The sequence below is a fragment of the Eublepharis macularius genome, chromosome 12 (genome assembly GCF_028583425.1).
Source record: "Eublepharis macularius isolate TG4126 chromosome 12, MPM_Emac_v1.0, whole genome shotgun sequence".
In the NCBI taxonomy this organism is placed as follows: Eukaryota; Metazoa; Chordata; class Lepidosauria; order Squamata; family Eublepharidae; genus Eublepharis; species Eublepharis macularius.
The window spans coordinates 31,998,837-32,019,841 of NC_072801.1; the positions used below are offsets into that span (position 1 = coordinate 31,998,837).

The following is a 21,005-nucleotide window of genomic DNA, read 5'->3' on the forward strand; positions in this document are numbered from 1 at the left end:
TCTCATTATGAAGAGACCAATTTCTATAAAAACTTGTCCAAAGTATAGAAAGTACTCTCTCATGTTGAAATAAATGTCAGTATTTAAGGTGCCACTGGATTTCTGTTTTATTTTGCCATAACAGATAACATGGCTACCTCTTAGCAATTGTTCTGGGAAAGTCTAAAACTGAAGAATTTTAAAACTGCCATTACACAGCATTCATGTCCTCATTCCAGGTCCAAAGGAATGTTGCTGCAACTTAATGGCACATATGTACATAAATGCACATGTGATTTTGGCGATGAGAATCTACCAGAAGAAGGTTCTGCTGGGTCTCCTAGTCAACTCATTTTAAAGGAATTGTACCAAAACTTCCTCTCCCAGACAATGTCTCCCGATACCTGGCTCCACCAGTATTTAAGTTTACTTTAGATGTTATCTGTTTCTGTAAAGTGTGACTAATTACAAGATGCTCTTGAGCTAGTCTAATGACTAGTCTAATGAGTTAATGGGAAGGCCCTGTTCCTTGCTTTGTATAAAATTTTAAAGAAATGCAGAGTGGGAGGTGCATGCTAGAGCAAGAAAATGATGTAGGATTGAACTCATTCACACAAGAGATCGCCTCCCCTAACACAGGCTTTATACTCTCCTGGGACTACAAATGCTGCTTCATTCTGCAATCTCCTGACTGCTTTACACACCTGCTGTGTTGAAAATGAACCTGAAACTGGTTTGTGCCCTCCTAGCTTTATGCGCAGCAATAGCTTTCACCTTAGGTTGGATTTTCCAAAGTAGTAGAGGGACACTCACCGTTTGTGACAACCAGCACCAGGATTTATGTGTGGAGAAGAGAGACCAAGATGGCCACAGCTTGGTCTTTGCTGATCTAACTCCGGAAGAGATGGCACAAGTGAAGAAGTACTTGTGTAAGAACTTGGGGGTGCCATTAGTAGAGCCCCTTCTAGCCAAGCCATCTGACAACTGCATCTATTCCATTGACCTTCAGCTTCCCCCCAAAGCAGAGGTGCTGGAATTCCTGGATCACCAAGGGAGAAAGCCTACACGACAAGCTCTGGCTGTGGTCCATTTTGGAAACCAAGAGGACCCAAATGTCACTGAATATGTAGTGGGTCCTCTTCCAAAGCCAACATATCACCAAGATATCACAGTGCAGAAGTATGGAGGGAAGCTGCCATATTACCGAAGATTTTTTTTGAAACGTGACTGGGCAGAAATCTATATTCTCGCAGTCAAGGAAGCTCTTAAAGCCCTAAATTTTGTGCTCAAGGTATTAGCTTGTTATAGAAAAATCCTGATGATTACTGTTGCTGTCCCTCCAGGTTTTAAATCAGGAGACAGGAAAATATGGATAGGTCATTTCCAGAATGTACCTGATTTTCATTTGCATCCAATTGGATTGGATGTGGAGGTAGATGCTAGCAGCTTGAATACTTCTGAGTGGAAAGTGCTGAATGTGTTCTATAATGGACAGTACTTTAAGGGCATGGATGACCTTGAAAGGCAATTCAACCAGGGCCGTGTTAAAGTGGCAAAAGTAAAGAAGGCTCCTCTTGATGGGGGATACTCGTCACTAAAACCAAGAGTCCCACCTGAGCGGCCAGGCCCTTTGCAATATGAACCTCGTGGTCCACGCTACTGCATCAGGAACAACCAAGTCACCTTCATGTCTTGGAGTTTTGCCTTCGGAATGGAAGTCAACAGAGGGCCACGGATCTTTGACATTAGGTTTGAGGGTGAGCGGATTGTCTATGAGTTAAGTATGCAAGATGCATCTGCCCTCTATGGCTCCAATAGTCCAGCGGCAATGATTACCAGGTTAATGGATCTAAGCTATGCCTTTGGGAAAGGAGCATCCACGCTCACCCGGGGCATTGATTGTCCTTACTTAGCTACCTATTTGGACAGCCACTATTTCCTTGATTCTTCATTTCCTGTCACAAACAAAAACTCTATCTGCATCTTTGAGCAAAATGCCGAGATTCCAATACGGCGCCATTATGACCAGTCAGATCCTGCATTTTATGGAGGGGTGGTTGATTCAGTTCTGGTCTTCCGGTCCATCTCTACAATGAGTAACTATGACTATATCTGGGATTTTGTGTTTCATCAAAATGGAGCTGTTGAAGTTATAGTGCATGCCACTGGGTACATTCAGACTTCTTTATTCTTTGGCAACGCCGCAGATTTTGGAAACAGAGTTGAAGAGTTGTTACTGGGAACAATGCACACTCACAATATTCATTACAAAGCAGACTTGGACATTGGAGGTAAGTGTCAATTTTGATTTTTCAGGAAATGTAGCAATATCTATATTTACTGGAGCTTATAGCTGCATTTGGAGATTTTTCTGGTTTTTAAAGTGAGTCCCTAAATCTTTTGGTTGATTCTCACATCCACAGTTCATGGAACATGTTTCTGTTTAGGATTAGAATGAGAAGGTTTCCTTGCATGCCCCTTTTGACTCCTTATGGCGGCACGTTACCAGTGGGTCAGTAACAGCATCCCAGAGCTCTCTCAGTCCCACTCAACTCACAGGGTAATTGTTGTGGGGTTAATAATAACATACTTTGGCCGAATCCACACTCACTCATCATCCGCTTATCTTGCGTAGTCGTGGCAATCCAGTTCATTCTGCTACCATGCTGTGCATCTTCACATTCACCCTTCCATTGCGTCTTTATGGCGCAATCAGTTCTCCACACGCCGCTGAGTAAAGCGTCACAGTGGGCGGTTCCATCCTTCGCCGTCAGAATTGACGGTACTCGTAACTTCCCTTTTTTTTTAAAAAAAAGGGTCAATTATCTGGTATACTGATATCTTGACTCTGGTGACCATTTCTTTTCCTGCGCAAACCGCTGCTCACTATGGTTGGTTTACCGGTATACCGACCTTTATGCACTGTGAAAAAAAGGGGGAGAAAACGGATTTCCACCAATATCACGTGGTTTTGAGGGAAGGCACAATAGTGGTGTGGTGATGGCGGGGAACACACGGAATGGGAAAGTGTGTGAGTATCTGCATGAATAGCGCACTGCTTGCGAAAAAAGCACGGAAACGAAAAGCAAGTGTGGCTCCAGCCTTTGTAAACTGCTCTGAGTGGGTGTTATGTTGTCCTGAAGAGTGGTATCGAATGTTATAATTATAATTATAATTATATTATATTAATTATGCTATAATTAATTAAATATGTTATATTAATTATGTTATAATTATAATATAAGCACATCATCATCATCATCAATGATGATGACTCTTCACCTCATGTATTTTCTCCTTGGATCTCCCCAAATTTCTACCCTGCCCTTGCTACTGTCTAACACAGTGATTCTTTTTAGTATTGAGGATGGCTTAAAATGAAGATGCACTACAAGGTGCTACTCTCCTATTAATTCCAAAGTGAACTTCAAGCTTTCCATTTCTTTTCTTGCAAGTGAACAGTGGTGTAGGATGTGAATAAAGCCCCTGTCTCTTCTCTTGCCATTGACTCCTTCTCTTAAGACACCCTAGTAACCTGTGATGCTGGAACTAGAGATTAAAAAGAAAGTGGACAAGAATCTTTGGGCTATGTTTGACTTTTAGGATGGTGACTTTGAAACAGAGTGAACTGAAATAACTTCATAGATAGAAATCTGTATCCTTTCATTCTGCTAAGTGAATTGGTTTCGTCCCCTTGTGGGTGTTTAACCAGCATCTTTACTTTCTGTAAAATGCTGATTCCATACTTTGTGACATTGGGATCAGCACTTTGCTAGCCCTACAGCATTCAAACAATGAGATCTGCAGCTACGTCAGAGGCATCTAAAATTAGGTTATTTTTTAATTAGATGTGTGACTGTGATTGACGTAGATCATTTCCCCCCAAATGAAGGAGTGAAGCCATTGGTCTGTGGGATCCTGTTCTCCCTCTGAAGGCATAAAAAGAGAAGAGAACATGGTAGAACAATATCAGGTATCTTGCCTGATATTGGAGAGACATATTACATTCCTGTAAGGAAGTACTTCTTTATCAATGAGGAATTAAACAGTGGGATCAGTGGTTGTTGGGGGTTTTCCGGGCTGTATTGCCGTGGTCTTGGCATTGTAGTTCCTGACGTTTCGCCAGCAGCTGTGGCTGGCATCTTCAGAGGTGTAGCACCAAAAGACAGAGATCTCTGGGATCAGTGGCAGTGAGGATCAGTGGGATCAGTGGCAGTGATGCCTAGTAGCATAGAGGGATTTAAAGGGGATTAGATAGATCAGTAGAGGAGAGTTGTAACAACGGCTTCTAGCCAATCACAAAATACGACGAGGTTGCACAAAATGCAGAATTCCAAGCCAAATATCCTGCAAGAGAGGCAGGCGCTTCTGAATGGATGCTCCCAGAAGGACAATGGTGATATTGCTAAAACTCTTCAGAAGTAGCTCCTGCCTCCAAAATGTGGAGGCAAACAAGGACTGGCTGTTTGCTTTGGGGAAGAGATCTTGTTTGGATTCAGTTTCCAAAGGAAGGGGAGTGTTTTCTCCCTGCATTGCCACAAGAAGAGTCCACAGACCTAAAAAAGTTGGGATTAAGATTTAAAGGATTAGAAGTTAAGATTTAAATTAAGATTTATGGGCAAGACACAGGGCAAAGTTGTGACAGACCTGCCCAGGAATCAGCTCAGTGGTTAGCATTTTCCAAATAAGTCCTATGGCATGGATGACCAGAAGCTCTTGGGGTTTTTTTTGTTCCATTCAAGACCCTTTGAATTTTATCCTCAGAACTGAAAAAGAATGCCAGGAAATATATTGGCCATAGCACTCTGGGCTAACACATTGGGAACTGGCATTGGTGAATGTGTATCATGGCAATCTTATTTGCTCACTCAAGTGGTCAATTGGTTCTAATTAGCAGCTTATTTGAGCTCATATTGTCTTAGTGGATCATTTTGAAATTATGAAAACTTCATGTTTGTTTTTGGTGCCATTATAACATCAAAGAAAAGGAGAACCTACTCCAAGAAGATCATATAAGATAATTTATATCAACCAATGTACAGTCCGAGAATCTTTCTCAACGATTAAATTGCAGAAGTAGAAATTACATTGTATTCAATTCTATTTTAGTGGTGTGCACACGATCTTCATTACCGCAACACCCCTTCGGTGCAGTTTCCCAATCGTCGAGCTGCCTCCGAGGGGGTGAGCTCCCGGTAGGAAGATGGCAATGGGTTTGCCGGCCTTGGTGTTTTCCCGTTTCGCAGTACCTTGCTTCTTCACCAGCCTTTACTGTGTGCAGTATCCTCATTTCCTTTCAAATTCAATGCATCCTCTTTTGCATTATTTCACAGTGTGAAACCCTGACTAATGAAAGTTCAGATTTGAGACAATCATGACATTGATGTCAATATGTACGTGAGCACCTGCTGGCTCTACCATGGTTTAAATAATCCTATAAATTTTTTTTACATTAGGAAGAAATACACAAATATGTAACTGAAGGTGGCTGGAGAATGAAAATGTTAAAACCTTCCTGTTTTTCCACAGGCCTGGTAATTTTTATGGATATTTTGGGATCCTTGAAAGTTGGTTTATTTCTCATTTAAAGACAATATGAGGTCAGACCTTGTCCATGGCTCAAAAGTTTTATCTTATTTTGAAATTATTGTCTGGGCATTTGTTAAAAGCAAATGTATGCTTTGGTTCTAGCTGTAATGTTTTGCCTATAATCCCCAGGTTTTATTTGTTGTGTTGTTCTGCGGTATTAAGGATCTGATCTTCATTCTGAAACCTTGAAGGAAAGATGTTGATTACTATCATTTTATCTCTATTCATTCTAATTTGTCCATATTCACATTTTTCATACTTGTGATATTTTTAGGGTTAAGGCACAAGAGCCAGAACCCTCCTCCCCAAATCTGCCTGCTCATTCTGAGGCCTGTAACATTTTCTCATAGCATCGTCCTAAAAGAGTTCATTCATGCTGTCTGTTCACAGGCCTTTTCTGCACAGCTGATTTCTCTTTTTACCTTTACTTTACTCCTCAAGGATGAGATTCTTTTTGGCCACCTACCTTTACGCACGCTGCTTTTAATCCTAATGTGGTTGATGACTTTATTGTCTGCACTGTTATTAAATAAAGAGGGTTTTGTGGTGAGGTATGGATGTCATTGTTGGCATCACTGTTGGCGTTACCAGTGCTGTCACAGCACCACCATCCTTTTTAAAAAAAAATGTGTCTATGCCCAATTGCTGGTTCGTGGTTCGCGAACCAGCGGTTCATGGTTCGCGAACCAGCGGTTCATCAGAGCCCATTTCTGATGAACTGTCACAAACTTTAGGCCGGTTCATTTTATTCATTTTTCGGTTCCTCATTGCAGACTGCCAGGCACTGATCAATCAGTTTCCTAGGCAACAGCGGGATGGGTTTTCTGCAGTCCCAGAAGTGACATTCTGTTGCCCTGGAAGTGACATTTTCACGAACCAAACAAATTGGTTCACCAACTGGGGCAAGTTCGTGAGAGTTCGTGGTTCATGAAATGCAATAAACCAAGAACCGCATGGTTTGGTACTTTCTCGGTTTGTGCCCACCTCTAAAGAGCACTATTGAAGCTAGACACAGGAGGTCAAGTTTGCCTTTGTAGGCAAATTCCTTTTCCCTCAGTTTAGCAGACTATACTACAGGTAGACTTAGCCCTACATTGAAGAGAGAATGTTCTTTTCAATTGTAAACATTTTTTCTTGTTTTCACTTTGCAAGTAAGATTTTAACCTTGACTGTGTTATTTCCCAGAAGCATTTTGAACCCATGGCAGATTATTACTTCAGCACTGAGGTGTTTATATTACAGTGAGATTTAATTGTCCTGTCAATTAGGCCTATTAGGTACTGTATATCCTGGAGACTGTAAGAATTATTTGTATTAACCTTTGATCTTATATTCTGTAAACAAATAACAGTCATTCTATAAACAATTAAGCTTTAAGGGTATATAAGATTTTCTAATGTGATTGGTCTTTATGCATATGAAGACATAGCATCTGGGTTTTATTAATAAATAAATAAATGAAGCTCATAATTATTGATCACTGACTGGTATTTTAATTATTAGAGGGTGTTGGCTGAAAGAGAAAATAAAATTGAATCACAGTACTTTGCATAAAAATTCTCTAACAAAACCCAATATGGCCCATGTACAGTGTTGGCACAAAGTAACCTCAAACACAGAACTTTTAACCCAAAAAGCATAGATAGATAATGTTTGAATACCTAAAAGAGATCCATGTAACCATCACACAAATTAAGCCTGTCACGATATTCGCACAACACACCTTTTTTTGTGAAAAAAACTTTAATGACGTTATAACATCACAATGTCATTGTTATTGCATTGTATTGGTTTCCCCCTGGTGCTGGCCTCTGCCTCCCAGCTGTGGGTCAGCCTGAGTGGGGCTTTCTGGTTTGGATTGTGAGGCTGGGGTGAAAGTCCTAAATCCTAAACAAAAATCCTAAATGAAAATGTCTACTCAGAGTATAGCTGTCATATATTGGCATTTTTTTAAAAAAAAAACTAAGCATAATGATGTTATAATATAATGTTATAATATTGTTTGGCTTAGTTTTTTCTTTTTTGTGTGTGTGGGTAGAATGTTCTTTATTTAAACTATAAACTATAAACCATAACACAATAGCTATAAACTATAAACAATAAACATAGAGGATAAGAAAAAAAACATTCTAAACATAAGACACACTAACAATACATATATCTATATAGTTAAAAAGAAAAAAAAACCCTAAATTACACTACAGGTTGAGTTCCAATTTTCTCTGCAACAAGTATATATCATTTCTAGAGTCACACTTATTCTAGGTTAGTCACAAACCCCCTCTTTTTTCTATTGTTCGTATTTCTTAATCCATAAATCCAGATGTCATCAAATCCTTGTTATCCATTTTATGCAAAAAGTCTATAAACAATTTCCATTCAGTCAGAGGTTATAGTTTGACAAGGGGGGAAATTTTTGAATATATAATTACTAAAATAGTTTGAAGGATATGGAAATATTGGTATAGAATAAGTAGAGATAGAATAAGTAGAGATAAGTAGAGATACAGAGATAAGTAGAGTATACTAAAAGTTATATTAATCAGTTATATGAAGAGATAAGATGAAATATTGTAGTGATAATGAAATGAGGATTTTTTTTCTTTTTGATCATTAATTTTTATTATTGAGTGTGGAGAAGGAGGAGGTATACATTAAGTATGTGTAGTATAGCGGGATAATATAGCAATGGAAAAGGTAATAAAGGTTGTAATCTTCATTGCTATATGGACAAACATTGAAAAATTTTTTGTGCGTTCTGTATTCTAACAATTCTTGTAGTGAACAGTTGCAAACTCTTCCTGACCTTATTAATTTCTCCCCTTTTTCATTCTGTATCGTTTTTTTACTCTGATAAAAAAAAACTAAATTTTTTTTCAAAAAAGACTGGTTTTCTGCTTATTAACCTTAAAACCGGCCACTACACCAAATTCTTTCAACTTTGTCATTAAAGTTTCAATTCCCTTCAAAGGGTCCTCCAAAACCAACACCAAGTCATCTGCAAAGGCTCTCAATTTGTAGTTCTCCTGTTTCACCTTTACACCTCAAATTGTCTCATCTTGGCCGATTCCAGATGACTAACCTTAAGGCGCTTCATGCCGCCCTCTTCCGGATCGCGATGGGGAAAATGCGAAATATCGCGTTTCCTCGCGTGAGTTTTGCGCGTCATCGCGCAAAACTCGCGCGAGGAAATGCGATATTTCGCATTTTCCCCGTCGCGATCCGGAAGAGGGCGGCATGAAGCGCCTTAAGGTTAGTCATCTGGAATCGGCCCTTGTCTTATGTCCCTATTCAAAACTTCAAGCACTAGTATAATAACAAAGGTGATAATGGGCAACCTTGTCTTGTGCTCTTTGTATTCCACGTGGTTTGGTTAACTCTCCATTCATGACTATCTGTGCAGTCTGGGTTTTTTCTTTTTTAAAAAATCCCCAATACATGACAGCCGTGCTCCAAGTAGATATTTTTGTTTAGGATTTATGACAAGGAGATTCCTGTTGGTGTAAAACACTGCAGCTCAGCTGTTATTACAAGCAAGCAGGAGCATGAATATCACTCCCATCCTACAGTCACTCCATTGCTTACCTATCAATTAGCATGTTCAGTTCAAACTATTGGCTATCACAGGCAAGACTCTTAACGGTCTTGGTCCAGCATACTTATGGGACCTCCTCAGTGGCGAACTGGGTCTAAAAACATTTGTTGCCAGGAGACAAAGGGGGCCCAACCACAACTGTCAGGCTATCATTTAATTTTTATAAGAAATAAATAAAATTTTCAAAAAACACATAAGTGGAAAAAAGGTACAATTAAAATTTTTGCAAAATAAATGTATATTTGTTAGTAATTACAGTGTACATATATTGTACATATTACTGGCAGTATACAGTAGATACTAAATAGAAATACAGATTGTTTTAACTGAATTTTTATTTTTTAAAATTTTAAATAAATGATGGATATTTTTAAATAGTTTGCTTGTACTGAACATTTACACATTAACAGGTAGTTCAAAAGCATATTTCATGCAGTCCACTATATTAAGAGCAATCGTTTGAATTTACTAGATGATTGTGCAAATCTGTCAATAATTGCTTCTGCATCCAATTCATCTAACAATTCCTTTCTGCTTCTTATCGCTCTTTGGGTTTCAGTGATCCGGATTTATGCTTCTTCTTTTCCATTCTGGTAGTGGATTTTTTTGCAAGGGGGAAATAGGAGAAAGGCAAAAAAGGTTGCAGGAGTAGGTGGGAGGAGGGAGACTGCATTTTGGGGATGAGGGGATGGGTTGCCAGATCCACGCTGGGAAATTTCTGGAGATTTCCACTCCCTGCTGGCTCTGCAATCCATCCCCACCCCAGGCTTCTCTTTCATGTGCGTGCACACATGCACATGTGCGCACGCACACACACACACACACACACACGCAAGCACGCACGCACACACATTCTTTTACTTGCATTCTCCACTCGCCTGCCAGCTCTGCAGCCCATCCCCACCCCCGGCTTCTCTTTCTCTTTCATGCACAGACACACAAAAACACACAAACATTCTTTTGCTTACAGTGAGAAATGGTGGGGGTCTGTGTGGAACTGCGGGTAGAGGGGGAAAGCTCTAGCAGAAAATTTAAACAGAAATCTTGAAAATGCTGTATTGAAATCTGAAGAGGGTACTGAGGATACAAAATTAGAAGAAAACTCAAAGTAGTATAGGACAAGAACTGGAGAAAGTAGTCTGTGCACAAAAGGCCACAGGTTTCTTGATAGTATCAGCAAACCAGCTTTTATAGCTTTTTGCTGTGAAGGATTGATTTTCAGCATTGGGCCTTTTCACACTGCTTACCTTCAGTCGCAATGAGCCGGAACATCGTGCAAAAAACGCGGAAGATCGCGTTTTCTCGTGCGAGATTTGTGCAACATCACACAAATCTCGTGTGAGAAAACGCGATCTTCTGCATTTTTTGCACAATGTTCCGGCTCATTGTGACGGAAGGTAAGCAGTGTGAAAGGGCCCCTTGTTTGTTATTACGGTTTCTGCTGTTGGGACTTTGCTGTTGAGTTATGGTGAATGGGTCTATCACTAAGAGCTTTCCTAAAGTGACCCCTGACAGAAGCTTTTGAAAAAGAATGTTATTGTTCTTTAATAACTGGGGATGTTCACTAAATGGGAGCTCGTTTTCGGGAGGAGTTGGCCTTGTGATAGCTGTCAGGGCTTGGAGAATATTTCTCCCCTCCAGATGAAGACAGAGTGGGTATGGAGTATAGAATAAACTAGAGAATAAGCTCTGAGTTGCCTAGAAGGAAATACCTTACAGTGCAGGACCCCTTTCTCTCCTGAGGACCTGATATAAGCTAATGAATCTACTGCCCTGAGGGACTGAGTCTTTGCCTCCATTGGTACTCTGCTGGTAAATGAAGCAGATCTTACAAAAACACCTCCTCAAAAACTTGATGCGCTGTCATCTCAGATAAACCAGGCCTAGGATGGATGCAGTGCACTTGCAACTTCTCAGCAGCTGGGGGAGTGGGGAGTCTGCAACGCAACTTCTTTGGTTGTGACAGAGCTTTTTACCTTGAGCAGGTACACAAAGACGAGATATTTAGCAAGGCAAGGATCTCCACCATGCTTCACTTGTGTCGACATGTGCTAATGAACCAACTCTACAATATGTCCTCTCATATGGTTGTTCTTGACATTTTCTTCCTTTCCAGGTGTGAAAAATTCTCTGGTAACCAATGATATGACCTTTCAGAAAGTGAAGGCGCCCTGGGATCAAAACCACGAGATCCACCAGATGAGGGTGAAAAGAGAAAACCTGGACACTGAGGACAAGGCGGCCTTCCGTCTTCATGACGACTTTCCCAGACACATCTATTTTGCAGCAAATAGCACAAATAGGTGGGGGCATGAACGTGGCTATCGGATCCAGATATACAGCTTCTCTGGGGACCACCTACCAGAGTCGGATCCTATGGAACGAGCCATCAGTTGGGGCCGGTGAGTTATTTATTTCTTGGGGTGTGATATAAAAGAGTCATATCCATTGGCATTTTAAATACTTCTAACGTCCACCAGGGGAATGGTCTCCAAAAATGAGGAAAAAACAAACAAGGAAGCAAGCCACACAGACCGTTGTACTGCGGATTTGAATCCTTTTATAAACTACAAATGCTTAGTATTTCATTTACAGGCATAAATTCTTAGAAACCGCAGCTGTAAGCATGCTGGAAATAAATACACCGCCAAGGAGCGCCCAAGTCCAACCAGGGACTGCTCCCGGCGGGAGAATGGCAACGGGTTTGCCAGGCTACGTTGGTGCCCCGTTTCGCTGCAACAACGCTTCTTCAAAAGCCTTCACAAATTTGCCTGAAACCATATACAATACAATAAATGTATAATTTCATTTGCAACATACTTTCCATAATATACTTAACGCTAACAGATTACACTAGTAGTTGCTCCCATAAATACTTGAACTACATTATTTACTACTGAAAGTTTGCTAATCAAAGTTGACTGACTAGGAACTGGGGTGAGGCAGTAGCTTAGGGGTCGAATGCCTGTTTTATAAACTGAAGGCCCCTGGTTCAATCCCTAGCACCTCCATTTAAAAGGATCACATAATTGGTGATGGGGAAGTGTCTACCAGAGATGCCGTAGAGCTGCTGCCAGTCAGAACAGACAATACTGTCCTTAATAGACTAATGGTCTGGCTCAATATTAGAAAGCATCGTGTGCTCATACCTTGCTATCCAGTTTGATTTTCCTGGACAGAGAGAAGAGGATGGGGTATTAAAGTGACTCAGCAGACCCATGGCCACCTGGGTCATCATCCAACAAGAACAAGCCCAAGCCTACCATATGCAGCCCCAAGGATGACATCACTCACGCAAAGAAAATCTGTGCTTACACAAGACCAGACAGCTCTCCCAAAGCCAGTGAGATGGTACAACCGTTGGCAGAAAGTGGAATTACTGTGCACAGAAATGCAAATTTGTACAATCCTGTTTGGTGGGAAGATAGCTGAACTGCTCTTGTTGTCTGATATCACTGTTGGTTAGGTACCCGCTGAGTCACCTTAATACCCCACCAATTCCCTTTGCCCAGGAAAATGAAACTAGGTGCACCTGGAGCTGTCTTATGTTGATCTGTCAAGATCAGTTCTGTCAGGGCTTGCCGCGGCTGCCGCTGGGCGTGGCACTGGGCGGTCTGCTCCTGACATCACAGGGGGGCCAGGGACTCTGCAGGACCCTGCTCTGTGGAAGGAGGGGCGGTATACCTCACTCAGACTCTCTCTCAGTCCACTCGCTGGCCTGCTCAACCTGGCCTGCTTACCCTCTGTGTCCTCCATCTCCTCCTTCCAGAACTCTCCTCCAAGCCTCCACCCTTGCATCCTACTGCTCTCACTCCACATCATCACTCCTCACTCACACCCACCACCGCAGAGCTCTTCCCAGCCACCCTTTATAGGGTTTCCTTTCTCCACCCCGCCCTCCTTCCAGGCTTGTTCCCTCTCCTGACTGGGCCCAGCTGTGCATTCCTCCAGGTGTTTCCCTCCAACCACTAATCCCTCCTGGGCCCTTTTGCCATGCTGGCAGGGTGGGGTTGAGTGCGAGCCATCCCCAGCTGAGGGCTCCTTGGCCTTGCTCACGAGGAGCTGCCCCAGCCAGCCCTTGTGATATTGAGCTTGCCTGGCCTTGCTCACAAGGAGCTGCCCCAGCCAGCCTCTGAGCTACTGAGCTTGCCTGGCCCTGCTCACGAGGAGCTGCCCCAGCCAGCCCTTGTGCTATTGAGCTTGCCTGGCCTTGCTCACGAGGAGCTGCCCCAGCCAGCCTCTGTGCTATTGGGCTTGCCTGGCCCTGCTCACGAGGAGCTGCCTTAGCCAGCTTCTGCGCTGCCTGTTCAGCAATGCTGGGCGGGGTTACCCATCTCCTCCCCCAGAATGCCTGTGGCAGCCCCCCCTGGAGAGGCTTGGCTTCTAGCAACTCCTGAGCCAGGCTGCTGTCTTCTAGCCATGGTGTGGCTCTGGGCTGCAGCGGCGGCGTCCTCTCCCTGCCAGGTAAGGGCTCTGCTTGGGTTGCTGCTGCCTCTGCTGGACCCACCTTCTCCCTGCTGTGTCCCTTTCCCTCCGGCCTGCTTAGCCCCCTCTCTTCCCCCTGGAGGGTGGGGCTGGCTGGTTTCTCCTTGCCCCCTCCACCCCTCTGAGGTACTGGCCTTTTGCCCCTTCCCCATGGAGTAGGTAGGTTCTGGCCCTGGTTGCCGGCTTGGGGGGGTGGAGTTGCTGCCACCCTTTTGTCCCCTGCTGTTCCCTCTTGTCAAGTCTGGGGGCTGGGGCTCAGACCCCGGACAAGTTCTGCCTCCTCTACTTTCAGAGGTTCTCCTGTGTCTCAGGTAGAGGTCTTTAATTTCACCTTCTACCTGATCATTTTAACTTTAACAGCCCCAACCCTGTGGAACAGCCTGCCCGAGGAGCTGAGGAGAACCCCCACTCTCCTAGCTTTCCGCTAAGAATGCAAAATCAAATTATTCAAAAAGGCTTTTGTATTGTAGTGAGAGGGTCTCAGATGCTTTGCTAATGAGTTAGGGACCATAGACTTCACCATTATGTTGCCTTATGTACTACCTGTTGTTTTAAATATGTGCTTTTATGAGCTACCTGTCCTTCATGTGGTCTCATGTCAGTCCTAAAATTGCTTATGTTCTGTTTCAGCATCTCTTCAACTCTGTATTGGATTCTTGCCAACGCAAACTTTGTAAACATGTGTTTATTTACCCTTTGGCATTGTTTATGGAAATGTTCTTGATATTGACTGTACTAATCTCCCATTGTGTAATCTGCCTTGAGTTTCAGTGAGAAAGGCAGACTATAAATGACATAAACAGACAAACAAAGAAGATGTAGTGAAAGTGGAGATGTAAAAGCCTTGTGAGGGAAGTGGTTGGTTGGGGTCTTTGCAAACTTGGATTCAGGGTGGGAGAGCATTTTAATAGCTTTCCCAGACACCAAGTTCCAATTTCAAGGGAGCCTCAAGCATCTTGAGAATTGCTAGTTGCCACTGGGCCTGCCTCTGGCCCTCCTGCCCAGGAAAGTGGAGTTCCCGCTCAGTAATGCTGCTCTCGCTCTGCTTTGCAGGTACAAGCTGGCTGTCACCAAGAGGAAAGAGGAGGAGCCGACTAGCACCTCTGTCTATAACCAGAATGACCCCTGGACGCCAACGGTTGCCTTTGCTGATTTCATAAACAATGAGACCATTTGCAATGAGGTGAGCAGTGATCTCTGTAAGATGATGGCAAACCTTGTAAGCGGTCAGCTGAAATCTGTACACGTTCAGACGGATGTTGCTAATGGGTAGGGTGAAGATCCCAGCCCAGGCACATCAATTTTTTCTCTCTTCTCATTGTCGTCAGAATTTTGTTAGTGGGTCAGAACCAGGCCTTTTTTGGCCTATGTTAGAAATAGAGAACCAGCTATAGTTTGAGAAAAAGAAATCTTCCAAAAGCTCTCTCTGTCCCTGCAGAATAAAGTTGCATTTCCTGGGAAGATCTCACCCTCTGTGACAGGGAATAGATAAGGCCATAAAAGTTGTTAATTGTTTGGGACCTTTGAAGAGTCCTCTGGCCTTTTGCATATAAATCACCAAAAGAGCAAAGGTAATGAGGACCAGGGCAAACAGCAAACAGCTTATCTCTGGGGAGAACGGGGCCGTTTCCACACGGCTTACCGTATTCTGCCAAATAGCGAAATCTCGCGCGAAGATGCTGTTATCGCGCGAGAAGACGCGATAACAGCATCTTCTCGCGAGGTTTCGTGCGAGATTTCGCTATTTTGCAGAATAAGATAAGCTGTGAGGAAATGGCCCAGGATATCCCAAACCTATGACTAGTGTGGTGTGAACATTCCTTTGTAATTTACAAATGCATATCAAAGATGCAGTCTATCTTAGAGGTAAAGGATGTGTAGATTTGTGTTTACATGAAAGACCCTCAACGGAACTGTCTTTCAAGAACAAAGACAGTGTAATTGATTAGGATGTTAATGAAGCAAGCCTTTGATATCTCCCTATAAAAGAGGGACGAACCAAGCACTCGGTACCCTTTACTTGCCAACATGCAGAGGCTGGCTTAGCTTCTCGGCTGTGCAACGGAGGGGTCCCAGAGCTCTGGAAGGGGGGGGGAGTCTTTTTTTTGGTAGTTATCTTATAATACTGTTGTGTCTTGCATGCTAAACTTGTATTCTGTATCTGTCTCTATAGCACTCTAGTGTTCAGTGGGTTGGGCCCAGGTCTGGTGCCTTGCCCAACTGCTCTTTTGCCTTTTTAAATAAAAACTTCCATTCTTGCTTAAGACTTTTTGCTGCTGGCATATTATTCTTCAAAGGACAAGAATCCGGGGAACTATAACAGTAAACTATCAAGAACAATTAATATATATATTTTTACATGTGCAAAGTACTAAAGTGCAAGTGTATACAGAATCAATACAAAGTGCATGAGACCTATGGACTAATGGACTGATTTCCAGCTCAAGCAGGACGCTTTTCTTCCACCTCTGCGTACTCTCTGTCCACCAGTTGAGACTATATATTGAATTGTTGTGACTAATTTTTTATTGACAGACTACCCCTGAATGCTTGTAACTCATGCACTTTGTATTGATTCTGTATACACTTGCACTTTAGTACTTTGCACATGTAAAAATATATATATTAATTGTTCTTGATAGTTTACTGTTATAGTTCCCCAGATTCTTGTCCTTTGAATCGTCCTTTTTTCCTGGGGGTGCCCTTTTTGTTCTCTAGCTTTACCAGCAGTGGGCATATTATTCTTAGCAGAGACACCAGTTTAGCACTAGGGAAAGATCAAGTGAGGTTGCACTCTTTACATGCCTATGGTTAGAGGCGAACCCAAGCAACAAACCAACAGCGACTAGTGGACTGGTCCCTGGTTGCAGAGCAACAATTTCTACAACACTCATCTGGCAGTATAGAGTGTAAGAGGTAATTGCTTCGCTATATAGATGTCACAGTTTCCAAGCCTAGGTCTGCCAGATAACATGAATGGGGACTGGGTGGCATTTGCTAGGAAGAATCTACATGTGGGAGAGACTGCTTAAACATTGTACCTAGCAAATGTTCCTTTGGCCTGTTTTTAACCCTTTTCCCCAACTGAATTCCAAGATTAGAATTAAGTTTGACAAGGGGTGAGGGACAAATGCCATAAAAGCCCTGCCCCATTGAACAGCCTGCAAGGGAGAATCAGCAGCTGCAGGAATAGTGAAGTATACCCACTTGCTGATTTTCCTGTACAAATGTCTGTGTGCACACACTCCATCTCCATTAGCATGTCCATCCTGGGTTTGGGGATCTTCTAAGGAGACTTCTGGGAGAAAATGAGCTGAAGGTGCTGTTAAACCAACAAAAAAACCCAACAAGCAAAGTAAATAGTGTTTATTTATATAACAGATTGAACAATATGGGAATGAAGCTATAAGTCTATCTTCAGTGTGAGCTGTCGAGGTTTATCAGTTCCTCTTTGCTCAAATCCAGACTGTTTCACAAAAACCAGCCTAGTACTCCTTTGAAGACCAGGAAACTCAGTACTGGCCTTTACCTTTTCCAGCTACAGCTGAATCTTGCCGAATAGTGCATGCCAGATAAGAGGAAACTGTGTTTAATTGCTGTGGCTTATCAAAGTACTCCCCCTCAACCTCCAGCTATTGGAAACCCCAGACCACCACCTTTCAACATCCAGCACACTGCACTAGCCATGTCAGTCAAAACAAATAGTTGATCAGCTCTTGTATTTTAGATTTTAGAAAATAGGTAGGTTTGCCAAGATACATTTGCCACATATTTTGTGGATAAAATCATTCATCTCTACTGAGACCTAGATGCCACATCTGAAGGTGCTGTTGACGCAACCTGGTCAGAATGGTGTAGCTGTCTTTCAGTTGTTGAGGTGGACAAGCTACTTAGAAGTGTGTGGCCCACTACATCTAAGCTTGCCCCTCACACCTGATAATAATATCATCTTTGGTTGAACTGCTTGAGTGGGCTTAGGAGGTAATAAATGCCGCTCTGTGAAAGGGTGTGGTTCTGATTGCTGTGAAAGGAAGTGGTCATGAGACCCTTCCTGAAGGAAGACATCCCTCCTTCTGGATGACCTCAATAACAACTACCTGGCGTCCAAATCTCCATTGTTGGTTAAGTATTTGGGGTTGGGTCAAGTAGCTCTGCATGCTGTCTTTGAAGAGACCAATTTAGACCTATTTTGATCTACATTCAGGCCTCAATTGGAGGCCAAAATGATCTTGGTCACCTTCTGGAGAGGCTGGCTGGGTTGGGAATAGGGGGCACCATACCTGGACAGTTGTGCTGTTACCTGGCCAGCTAGTTCCAGAATGCAGTGCTGGGGGCGGGGGGTGGCTGCTTTTTGGATGCCTAGCATTTACACTGTGGGGTCCTGCAGAGGTCCCCCATACTGTTTAACCTCTATATGAAACCATTGGGAGACATTTTCTGGGGTTTTGAAATAAGGAAGCACCAATATTCAGATGACTCCCAACTCTTTTTCTTTGTAACTGCTGACTTGCTGGTGGGCGAGGAGGCTGAGGGAAAGTGTTTGTCAGAGGTTCAGTGAGTCTGTGTAGAAGTCTTTGGCCGTTTCCAGATGGCTTACCTGAAGCCGCTCCATGCCACAATGTTGTGGATCGTGCCGGGGAAAACGTGATATTTTGCGTTTTCCCTGGCATGATCCACAACATTGCGGCATGGAACGGCTTCAGGTAAGCCATCTTGAAACGGCCTTTGTGTGGGTGAAAGAAGAGAGTTATTCTGTGAGTAAAGTTCTGAGAGAAGAAATCTGAGTGTTTTTACTTTGTGGATGAAATTAATCTGTGTGGCAAGTGAACTCAGAAAATTTCATGCTCTTCTCTTTGGAGAATATTTTTTTGCCTAAGTGGCAACTATGTGCAAAATTAATCTTTGTGACTGGGTCTGTGGAGAAACATTAAAAGTGCCATTCTTATTTTGAAACCACTATGCTTAAAATCTATTCTGAAACCAAAAGACACAAAAACTCTGTTAAACATATTTAATAATAATCTTCTGGTTAAGCAAAACAACTGTTTCATCTAGCATAAAGGATCCTCCCTTTTTTTTACCTCACAGCCCCCCGATGTGCTGACCATTCTGTCATTCTACTACCTATAGCTAAGACTTCCTATATAATAAGTCAATAAAGCAAGAGCCTTTGGTGGCTATGACAATCTACAGGAACACTAAGGAAATCATGGAGACTGCAATATTTAAATCATATAAAGGGGACAAACCACCACAGGGAAGGACAGTTGGGTAGCTTCCTCCTCCTTTGTCCAGCTCATCACTTAAAACTTGCCTCACACAAGTCCTCTTTTCTGTTCCCTCATCTTCAGAGACAAAGTGGGTAGTACAGAAGAGCAGATGTGCCTCCCATTTGGAATCCCTTCCTCTTGATGCTTATTTTATTGACTTTTTGGTAGTAGGCCAAAGTATTTCTCTTACTCAAGATTTTTAACTATTGGGCTCCATTGTTTCTAGTTGTGTTTTTATGGGTTGCTTCTAGCTTGAGCACTTGGTTTAAAGATAACATTTTAGGCTGCTGAATATTATTTTTAGGTTGTTTTTATGCCCCTGGTGGAATGTTTTCTGGGTGGCTTTTATGTTGGTTTTTTTCTGTTCATTGTTTTTATTATGTTGTTGTATGGTTTTATTGTGAACTGTCAGGTCTCTGAAGATGCACATATAAATTTTCAAAACAAACAAACAGATTTTGTTTTCCCTCTTACCAGATTTCCCTCTAACCAGTTCTTCCAATAATAATCAAAAAACAAGGACTGTTATCTCTTCCCTCCTTAGGACCTGGTTGCCTGGATCACTGCTGGCTTCCTGCACATTCCACATTCTGAGGACATCCCCAACACACCAACCGTTGGGAATGCAGTTGGCTTTATGTTGAGACCCTACAACTTTTTTGATGACGACCCTTCCATGTATTCTCCTGATGGTGTTTTCTTCACCAGCAAGCAGGATCCCACGTCCTGTGATGTCAACCATCTTGCCTGCCTACCAAAAGCAGCTGCCTGCATGCCGAACTTGCCACCTTTCAGTTATGAGGGCTTCCAAAACCTGACAAGGCTGTGAATCCCTCTGGACCTTAGTTGGGAGGTGGTGCTCCGGAGACTGGTGGCGAAGAAGCAACTCAACATGAGTGAGATCAGTGTGTAACAAGGGCCATTAGTGCTGAGCTCTGTCCATCCAGTACACAAACATTAACCCATGCATGCTTGTGCTGTATATATTTGTATGTTGTACTTACAGAATTATCATTACTCTGTGCTCAGATGTGCCAGGCAGATTGTATAACTGTGATCTGCTTCTGCCAGCTTGCTGGTGAAATTTTTCTTCTGACGATATTAAGAGGTGTATCCACACTGTGTAGATAAATTAGCTGAGTTAGAAATATTTCTTTCCCAGAAACTCTGTGGGCTATAATTCTCTGAGATGAGATAAGGATCTCTAGCAAAGACTTGGCACTCTCGCCAAATGAGGATTCTTTGAGAAGCAAAGGCTATTCAGGCCAAGCCACACAATACGCCCAACATGTGACAGCTCATGGGTGTGCAACTGGACAAGCAGACAGATGTGCATCGGGGGAGCTCTCCTTTAAAAGTGCTTGTTTGCTTGGTGCTGCAAGCTGGGAGAAGGAAATTCTAATTTCCCTCCCTCTCCCATTTTGCCAGCAGAAAGGGTGGGGAGGGGGGCATCTTCCCCTTTCCTCTGGCTCCACATGTTGGGCATATCATATAGTTACACCCTTAAAGTGGAGCAAATCCAGTAGGACCCTGTAGGGTAGATACTTGTAATCAGATCCTTGCTAATGACCTGGGATTTCCCGGAGTTCAAAAGCTGAAGACAGGCATGATCTTTAAGAAAAGTCAGAGAGTGTTCTTCCCCTGTGGTGTGGACTCCATCCTCCTCCCATACTGGACTTCGAAAAGCATGGGCAGGGCACATTCTCTCAAGAAAGTTGCTTGGTGTGAGCATCTAGGTTTGACATACCCTATCCCTTCTGCTTCAGATGTGGGCTGCTCACCCTGAAAGAAATAAAGGATGCATATATGTTTGTTCATGTATGTACTGAACCTTGACTTTATTTTTTAAAGGAAACGTTTTGGAAAGAGTTGCCAAATTCCTCTAGGAATTGGGCTGGAGGAGAAGTTGCTTAGGTGGTTACACAATGCTAGTCAGTTGGCATCATCCACTGCCAACTTTTGTAGCCAACTTGCTGAAATGTCATTTGTCCCTAGAAGAGTAGTTCAAGGAAACCAGCTTTAATCAAGGTTTGCATTTGTAAACCTTGATTAAAGCTGGTTTCCTTGAACAAAGCTAGTTTGAAAGT

General features: G+C 42.7%; 1 protein-coding gene across 1 annotated transcript in view; it reads left to right on the forward strand.

Moving 5' to 3' along the window:
- Nucleotides 1–20,739, forward strand: part of LOC129340591 (membrane primary amine oxidase-like) — a 34,225-nt gene extending 13,486 nt beyond the window's left edge. The window contains exons 2-4 of the mRNA XM_054995468.1: nt 11,280–11,565; nt 14,702–14,831; nt 19,463–20,739. Coding sequence (XP_054851443.1) covers nt 11,280–11,565; nt 14,702–14,831; nt 19,463–19,747 — 701 coding nt within the window. The 3' untranslated portion in view covers nt 19,748–20,739. The remainder of the gene's footprint in view (nt 1–11,279; nt 11,566–14,701; nt 14,832–19,462) is intronic.
- Nucleotides 20,740–21,005: the final 266 nt, after the last annotated feature.